The sequence below is a fragment of the Eschrichtius robustus genome, chromosome 10, assembly GCF_028021215.1.
Source record: "Eschrichtius robustus isolate mEscRob2 chromosome 10, mEscRob2.pri, whole genome shotgun sequence".
Taxonomy (NCBI): Eukaryota; Metazoa; Chordata; class Mammalia; order Artiodactyla; family Eschrichtiidae; genus Eschrichtius; species Eschrichtius robustus.
In genome coordinates, this window is record NC_090833.1 from 33,978,459 (window position 1) to 33,988,530 (window position 10,072).

A 10,072-nucleotide genomic window follows, 5' to 3' on the forward strand; every position below is an offset into this window, starting at 1 on the left:
ATGCTGATGGTTTCTTTGCTCAAGCTTTTATTGCTTCTCTACTGGTAAAAAGCAAGCTACAGAATGAGCCAAGGTGTGATGTGCCCTTTGCATCAAAATTTGAGAGTTAAAAGTATATTCAATCAGCAAATTTCTAATTGTAACACAGTTATATTTTTATACATATTATATAATTATAATAACATTTTGTTGTAATAAAATAAAAATAATTGGGTGAAGAAAAGAACAAAGGGTGTCACTCATCATCCAATTATACAAAGGCTTAAGTTGCAACCCACTGTAGTCACCCACAGAGAGTGAGTCCTAAGAGGAACTCAGGATAGAAAAAACAGGATGAGGGATTCTGTGCTTTGGATAAAAAGCCCCCAGAGGAGCTTCTGGGTTGGTGAACACGTGGAGGTACTGGGAGAGTGGTGCACCTGGAGAAGTCATGGGAAGGCTGCTCCCATTCCCCGTGCCTTGCCCTATGCATCCCTTTCATCTGGCTGTTCCTGAGTTATATCATTTTATGATCCACTGCGGACCTACCGTGTGGCTGACAGGGTCTTGGTGCTCCAGCCGGGTGTCAGGCCTGAGCCTCTGAGGTGGGAGAGCCGAGTTCAGGACATTGGTCCACCAGAGACCTCCTGGTCCCATGTAATATCAAACGGCAAAAGCTCTCTCAGAGATCTCCATCTCAACGCTAAGACCCAGCTCCACTCAACGACCAGCAAGCTCCAGTGCTGGACGCCCTATGCCAAACAACTAGCCAGAGAGTAACACAACCCCACCCATTAGCAGAGAGGCTGCCTAAAGTCATACTAAGTTCACAGATACCCCAAAACACACCACCAGATGTGGTCCTGCCCACCAGAAATACAAGATCCAGCCTCATCCACCAGAACACAGGCACCAGTCCCCTCCACCAGGAAACCTACACAACCCACTGAACCAACCTTAGCCACTGGGGGCAGACACCAAAAACAATGGGAACTACGAACCTGCAGCCTGCAAAAAGGAGACCCCAAACACAGTAAGTTAAGCAAAATGAGAAGACAGAGAAATATGCAGCAGATGAAGGAGCAAGGTAAAAACCAACTAGACCAAACAAATGAAGAGGAAATAGGCAGTCTACCTGAAAAAGAATTCAGAGTAATGATAGTAAAGATGATCCAAAATCTTGGAAATAGAATGGAGAAAATACAAGAAATGTTTAACAAGGACCTAGAAGAACTAAAGAGCAAACAATGATGAACAACACAATAAATGAAATTAAAAATTCTCCAGAAGGAATCAATAGCAGAATAACTGAGGCAGAAGAAAGGATAAGTGACCTGGAAGATAAAATAGTGGAAATAACTACCGCAGAGCAGAATAAAGAAAAAAAAATTCAAAGAATTGAGGACAGTCTCAGAGATCTCTGGGAGAACATTAAACACAACAACATTCGAATTATAGGGGTCCCAGAAGAAGAAGAGAAAAAAAAAAGGGACTGAGAAAATATTTGAAGAGATTATAGTTGAAAACTTCCCTAATATGGGAAAGGAAATTGTCAATCAAGTCCAGGAAGCACAGAGAGTCCCATACAGGATAAATCCAAGGAGAAACACGCCAAGGCACATATTAATCAAACTATCTAAAATTAAATACAAAGAAAAAATATTAAAAGCAGCAAGGGAAAAACAACAAATAACATACAAGGGAATCTCCATAAGGTTAACAGCTGATCTTTCAGCAGAAACTCTGCAAACCAGAAGGGAGTGGCAGGACATATTTAAAGTGATGAAAGAGAAAAACCTACAACCAAGATTACTCAACCCAGCAAGAATCTCATTCAGATTCGACAGAGAAATTAAAACCTTTACAGACAAGCAAAAGCTAAGAGAATTCAGCACCACCAAACCAGCTTTACAACAAATCCTAAAGGAAGTTCTCTAGGCAGGAAACACAAGAGAAGGAAAGGACCTACAATAACAAACCCAAAACAATTAAGAAAATGGTAATAGGAACACACATATCGATAACCACCTTAAATGTAAGTGGATTAAACGCTCCAACCAAAAGACATAGATTGGCTGAATGGATACAAAAACAAGACCTGTATATATGCTGTCTACAAGGGACCCACTTCAGACCTAGGGACACATACAGACTGAAAGTGAGGGGATGGAAAAAGATATTCCATGCAAATGGAAATCAAAAGAAAGCTGCAGTAGCAATTCTCATATCAGGCAAAATAGACTTTAAAATAAAGACTATTAAAAGAGACAAAGAAGGACACTACATAATGATCAAGGGATCAGTCCAAGAAGAAGATATAACAATTGTAAATATTTATGCACCCAACATAGGAGCACCTCAATACATAAGGCAAATGCTAACAGCCATAAAAGGGGAAATCGACAGTAACACAATCATAGTAGGGGACTTTAACACCCCACTTTCAATGGACAGATCATCCAAAATGAAAATAAATACGGAAACACAAGCCTTAAATGTTACATTAAACAAGATGGACTTGATTGATATTTATAGGACATTCCATCCGAACACAACAGAATACACTTTCTTCTCAAGTGCTCATGGAACATTCTCCAGGATAGATCATATCTTGGGTCACAAATCAAGCCTTGGTAAATTTAAGAATATTGAAATCATATCAGCTATCTTTTCTGACCACAACGCTATGAGACTAGATATCAATTACAGGAAAAAATCTGTAAGAAATACAAACACATGGAGGCTAAACAATACACTACTAAATAACCAAGAGATCACTGAAGAAATCAAAGAGGAAATCAAAAAATACCTAGAAACAAATGACAATGAAAACACGACGACCCAAAACCTATGGGATGTAGCAAAAGCAGTTCTAACAGGGAAGTTTATAGCAATACAATCCTACCTCAAGAAACAAGAAACATCTCAAATAAACAACCTAACCTTACACCTAAAACAATTAGAGAAAGAAGAACAAAAAACTCCCCAAACTTAGCAGAAGGAAAGAAATCATAAAGATCAGATCAGAAATAAATGAAAAAGAAATGAAGGAAACAATAGCTAAGATCAATACAACTAAAAGCTGGTTCTTTGAGAAGATAAACAAAAATGATAAACCACTAGAGCCAGACTCATCAAGAAAAAAAGGGAGAAGACTCAAATAAATAGAATTAGAAATGAAAAAGAAGTAACAACTGACACTGCAGAAATACAAAGGATCAGGAGAGATTACTACAAGCAACTATATGCCAATAAAATGGACAAACTGGAAGAAATGGACACATTCTTAGAAAAGCACAACCTCCCAAGACTGAATCAGGAAGAAATAGAAAATATAAACAGACCAATCACAAGCACTGAAATTGAAACTCTGATTAAAAATCTTCCAAAAAAAAAAGCCCAGGACCAGATGGCTTCACAGGCAAATTCTATCAAACATTTAGAGAAGAGCTAACACCTATCCTTCTCAAACTCTTCCAAAATATAGCAGAGGGAGGAACACTCCCAAACTCATTCTACCAGGCCACCATCACCCTGATACCAAAATCAGACAAAGATGTCGCAAAGAAAGAAAATTACAGGCCAATATCACTGATGAACATAGATGCAAAAATCCTCAACAAAATACTAGCAAACGGAATCCAACAGCACATCAAAAGGATCATACACCATGATTAAGTGGGGTTTATCCCAGGGATGCAAGGATTCTTCAATATATGCAAATCAATCAATGTGATAAACCATATTAACAAATGAAGGAGAAAAACTGTATGATCATCTCAATAGATGCAGAAAAAGCTTTTGACAAAATTCAACACCCATTTATGAGAAAAACTCTCCAGAAAGTAGGCATAGAGGGAACTTACCTCAACATAATAAAGGCCGTATATGACAACCCCACAGCCAACATCGTTCTCAATGGTGAAACACTGAAACCATTTCCACTAAGATCAGGTACAAGACAAGGTTGTCCACACTCACCACTATTATTCAACATAGTTTTGGAAGTTTTAGCCACAGCAATCAGAGAAGAAAAAGAAATAAAAGGAATCCAAATTGGAAAAGAAGTAAAACTGTCACTGTTTGCAGATGACATGATACTATACATAGAGGATCCCAAAGATGCTACCAGAAAACTACTAGAGCTAACCAATGAATTTGGTAAGGTAGCAGGATACAAAATTAATGCACAGAAATCTCTTGCATTCCTATACACTAATGACGAAAAATCTGAAAGAGAAATTAAGGAAACACTTCAATTTACCATTGCAACAAAAAGAATTAAATACCTAGGTATAAACCTACCTAAGAAGACAAAAGACCTGTATGCAGAAAACTATAAGACACTGATGAAAGAAATTAAAGATGATACAAACAGATGGAGCGATATACCATGTTCTTGGATTGGAAGAGTCAACATTGTGAAAATGACTCTACTACACAAAGCAATCTACACATTCAGTGCAATCCCTATCAAACTACCAATGGCGTTTTTCACAGAACCAGAACAAAAAATTTCACTATTTGTATGGAAACACAAAAGACGCCGAATAGCCAAAGCAATCTTGAGAAAGAAAAACGGAGCTGGAGGAATCAGGCTCCCTGACTTCAAACTATGCTACAAAGCTACAGTAATCAAGACAATATGGTACTGGCACAAAAACAGAAATATAGATCAATGGAACAGGATAGAAAGCCCAGAGATAAACCCACACACATATGGTCACCTTATCTTTGATAAAGCAGGCAAGAATATACAATGGAGAAAAGACAGCCTCTTCAATAAGTGGTGCTGGGAAAACTGGACAGCTACATGTAAAAGAATGAAATTAGAACACTCCCTAATTCCATACACAAAAATAAACTCAAAATGGATTAAAGACCTAAATGTAAGGCCAGACACTATCAAACTCTTAGAGGAAAACATAGGCAGAACACTCTATTACATACATCACAGCAAGATCCTTTTTGACCCACCTCCTAGAGAAATGAAAATAAAAACAAAAATAAACAAATGGGACCTAATGAAACTTCAAAGCTTTTGCACAGCAAAGGAAACCATAAACAAGATGAAAAGACAACCCTCAGAATGGGAGAAAATATCTACAAACGAAGCAACTGACAAAGGATTAATCTCCAAAATTTACAAGCAGCTCATGCAGCTCAATATCAAAAAAACAAACAACCCAATCCAAAAATGGGCAGAAGACCTAAATAGACATTTCTCCAAAGAAGATATACAGATTGCCAACAAACACATGAAAGGATGCGCAACATCACTAATCATTAGAGAAATGCAAATCAAAACTACAATGAGGCATCACCTCACATCAGTCAGAATGGCCATCATCAAAATATCTACAAACAACAAATGCTGGAGAGGGTGTGGAGAAAAGGGAACCCTCTTGCACTGTGGGTGGGAATGTAAATTGATACAGCCACTATGGAGAACAGTATGGAGGTTCCTTAGAAAACTAAAAATAGAATTACCATACGACCCAGCAATCCCACTACTGGGCATATACCCTGAGAAAACCATAATTCAAAAAGAGTCATGTACCACAATGTTCATTGCAGCTCTGTTTACAATAGCCAGGACATGGAAGCAACCTAAGTGTCCATCAACAGATGAATGCATAAAGAAGATGTGGCACATATATACAATGTAATATTACTTGGCCATAAATAGAAACGAAATTGAGTTATTTGTCGTGAGGTGGATGGACCTAGAGACTGTCAAACAGAGTGAAGTAAGTCAGAAAGAGAAAGACAAATACCGTATGCTAACACATATATACGGAATAATAAAAAAAAAAAATTGGTTCTGAAGAACCTAGGGGCAGGACAGGAATAAAGACACAGACGTAGAGAATGGACTTGAGGACATGGGGAGGGGGAAGGGTAAGCTGGGACGAAGTGAGAGAGTGCTGTGGACATATATACACTACCAAATGCAAATAGATAGCTAGTGGGAAGCAGCCACGTAGCACAGGGACATCAGCTCGGTGCTTTGTGTCCACCTAGAGGGGTGGGATAGGGAGGGTGGGAGGGAGACGCAAGAGGGAGGAGATATGGGGATATATGTTTATGTATAGCTGATTCACTTTGTTATACAGCAGAAACTAACACACAATTGTAAAGCAATTATACTCCAATAAAGATGTTAAAAAAAAAAAATGCCCCCAGATAGTTAAGATGCATGTCTCAGGAAAAATTTTAATGACCCCAGATTCTTGCATTTTCCCATACATAGAAAAGCACTAAACTCATTAACTTGAGATATCTGTTCTTTGTGATTAGCAGTACTTTTTTACCAAGATTCATGCTTGATTACATGTATTTCCTAGCCAAAAAATCCATATATATATACTGGCTTCTTCCCTACCTCTTTGGAGCAGTTTCTCAGATCTGAGAGACTGTATCCTGGGCTATATAGTCCTCACTATAAAACTTAACTCACAACTCTTGTGTTGAGCATTTTTATTTTGGTCAACAATTGAATGAACTGCCAATTAAAGAAGGTCACTTGCCACCTGGTTCTACAAGAATTAAGTCACTAGCCACTGCAGTTGCTGACCTTCAACATATCCTGAAAGTAATTCAGAGTAGAGATCAGGAATGAGGCTCTCTGTGCTCCAGGAAAACTGGCAGAACAGGCCTTTAGACAGTTAAGTATTTGTAGGAGAAATTTTTTATAAACCTGGATTCTTGAATCTTCCCATACTTAGAAAAGCACCAAAACCATTAACTAAGATATCTGTTCCCCGTGACTAGCAGCAACCTTCCACAGAGATGTGTGGTTGATTACAGGTTCCCTTTGCCAAAATCACATATCTACTTACCTCCCTCCTCACCTCTTCAGAACAGTTTCTCAGAGGCTGTCTCCCTGGTTATAGTCCTCAGTATGACACTGAATAAACTCAACTCACAGCGCTTATACTGTGCGTTTTTTTTCCAAGTTGACAGAACTCAACTTTTAATATTGTAAACATATTTGGTACATGAACAAGCCAGCTTGTACATAATATACTCTGGATAACTAAACTTGGAAATGTGACTCCATTTGGCAAGAAAAAAAAATCCTAAAATATAAGGATTTCAAAAGATTCCATTGCTTTAAGTTTAAAAATAAAGATACATACATATTATAAAACAAGTGAAACTGAAGCCTAGAGAGGAAAAGACCAAGATTATCCAGCTGCCCAAGACTATTCAGCTAGTAAATGGTATCATGACTCCAGTCCAGCACTCTTTCCACTATAACACAACCTCAAACTCTTCATTCTCCTCCCCCGGGGAAAACTATCCTTCACAATTAAAACAGGACGAAGAAAAAAAACCACTGTAACTTTGTTTCTATGACTTCACTATTTCTAGGTATTTTTACAACTTCAGCATTCAGAGTTGACACCTCCAAAATAAGGTTGTTTCCTAAATTAAGAGCCGAAGTCTCCCCCTAGAAAACAATGTTACAGTACAAAGGCTGGAGCCCTGTGTCTAAGAGCAAAGCTCTGAAATACATGAATTACTAGCTGTGGGCCCTCAGACAAGTCACTGATCTTCTCTGAGCCTTTAAAATGAAACCCACAGCATCTATTCCACTGTGTTGTTGTAGGAATTAAATGAGATGGTGCACTTAAAGCACTTGGCCCAGTAAGCACTCAAAAATGTTAGCAATTGTTACTCTTTAAAGGTATTTTATTTTTTACATTCTGTAAGTGATAACAGAGTATTTGTTTTTCTCTGACTTATTTCACTAGGCATAATATCCTCCAGGTCCACCCACATTGTTGTAAATGGCAGAATTTCATTCTTTTTTATGCTTGAATAATATTCCATTGAGTATATCAACCACATCTTCTTTATCCATTCGTCTGTTGATGGACACTTAGGTTGCAAATAGACTCACGGATCTAGAGAACAAACTAATGGTTACCAGTGGGGAGAAGTAAGGGGGAGAGGTAAGATAGGAGTGGGGGATTAAGAAGCACCATCTACTATGTATAAAATAAATAAGCAACAAGGATGTATTGTACAGCACAGGGAAACATAGCCATTATTTTGCAGTAACTTTAAATGGAGTATAATCTATAAAAATATTGAATCACTATGTTGTACACCTGAAACCAATGTTATTGCAAATCAATTATACTTCAATGAAAAAGTAAATAAAATTTAAAAATAAAAGTATTTTTATGATTCAGTAGGCTTCCATAAAAGCAGAGTTAGTCCTGAAGGAGTAACAGAAAACCTAATCATGAATGACTGAGTGAACAGCACTGACTGAAGGGAAGTGAAAGGAAAAAAGATGGAGTGAGCTATCGCTAAACCAAGGAATCACAGCGCAGACTTATGGTGGGCCCGGGGTCACAATGAAGAACATGACAGGCCTCCTCTTCAGAGGGCTCACAGTCTAAGAGAGAGAGAAGTTTAAACAGACAGTGACAATACAATTCGATGGGAACAATTACAGGAGCCCAGATTTGCAGGGAGGGATTGGAGGAAGTATCCAAAGAGAGAGCATAAATGTTCATTAACGTCATATCACTAACAACCAACATGTATTGAGTCCTATTTGCCAAGTACTGTACTAAGAGCTTTACACGAGTTATCTCACTTGATCCTCACAACTCTATGAGGTAAGTACAAGGAATGGCAGGTGAGAGAGACAACAGTAAATTTCAGGAACTTCCTGGTAGTAATTCATTGTCGCTGGAAAATGTCAGAGATAAAAAAAAAAAAAAAAAAAAGGCAAGAAGGGGCCAGGTCATTAAGGTCTTGAAGGCTTTATTAAAGGGTTTCGACTCCACCCGCGGCCAGTGGGAAGCCACTGAAGGTGCCAGGCGGCTGATCAAATCTGTGTTTCAGAAAGATCATTCTGCCACCAGAAGGGAGCGAGAGAGGTGGGAGTAAGGGGGCGGGGGGCAGATGCAGTAATGCAAACAAATCAGGATGGTGGCGGAGGGATGAAGAGGATTCGAAACGTTTGGAAATGGATCCGGCGAGCTGGACGGCAGGCCGGACGCAGGGCACCGAGAGGCAGAGGAAGGATGGCCCCAGCTCTGCGCAGCCCCACCCCTGCCCAGGCCGGTCTTCCCCAGGCCCCGCCCCCCGCTCGGCGCCCGGGTACTCTAGACGGTCCCCTCACCTTGGCCATGCGGATCATGCGCTTGGCCACGTCCAGGTCGCCCTGGTGGTTCTGGCCGATCTCGGCAATGATGAAGCATGGGTGCTGCCCGCCCACCCAGCGCCCGGGACACAGCTCCACCTCCAGCGGCATGGCAGCGGCTCGCGCTTCCGCGCCGCACCACCCGTCACGGTCCCGCCGCCGCCGCCGCCGCCGCCGCCGCCGCCGCCTTGGTCGTTTCGGTCAGCAGCCCAGCCCGGCCCACACACCGGCCCCGCCACGTCAGCCCGCGGCCACCGCGCAGCCAATCCTCGAGCGCCGCCTCGCTCCAGACAGCCAATCAGGTCAGGGGGCGGAGCCACCCTCTAGAGGAGAGGTGCGGCGGGAAGAGGAAGCCCTGCGCACTTCTCGGGAGCTGGGCTTGTGGCTCACAGCCGGAGGCGTGACCTCTGGCGGCCGTGGGGTCTCTGCGTTCACCCGTGAGCAGACATTCCCCGAAGGAGGCTGACGGCTGGGTGCCTTCGGCGTGGAGAGAGTGCGCGCCCTACAGTGTAATGGAAAAAACGGATTCTGGAGTTAGAATTACAGAGCTGGTTCGAGCCCAGCCCATGCCACTAACCAGCTCTTGATCCTGAATACCTTAGTCTTTCTGAGTTTTATTTTCCTTTTTCTCTGAAATGGGAAAATTATAAAGACCCCATCTCTTAAGGTTCGTGAGATGATGTATAGAACACCCTAATCACAGTACTTGGCCTGTAGTAAGCTTTCAATAAGTGGTTGCCAGTCCTATTATAGGAGAGGCAACAAGTTCAAAAAGTTCACTGACTTGTCCAAAGCCATCCAGAAAGCCGTGTTGGAGCTGGGATTAGGACCCTGGACTGCCTCCTAGCCTAGGGCTCTTGCAATACACTATACTGGGTTACAGACAAAGCTGAGAAATAAGAACCAGTTTGAAGGAAGAAATAA

The 10,072-nt window shown here is 40.9% G+C and overlaps 1 protein-coding gene across 1 annotated transcript in view; it reads right to left on the bottom strand.

The window, feature by feature from the left end:
* The window catches only part of NANS (N-acetylneuraminate synthase), a 31,697-nt gene extending 22,356 nt beyond the window's left edge, over nt 1–9,341 (bottom strand). Inside the window, exon 1 of the mRNA XM_068552659.1 lies at nt 9,128–9,341. Within this exon, the coding sequence (XP_068408760.1) occupies nt 9,128–9,259 (132 nt within the window). The 5' untranslated portion in view covers nt 9,260–9,341. The remainder of the gene's footprint in view (nt 1–9,127) is intronic.
* Nucleotides 9,342–10,072: the final 731 nt, after the last annotated feature.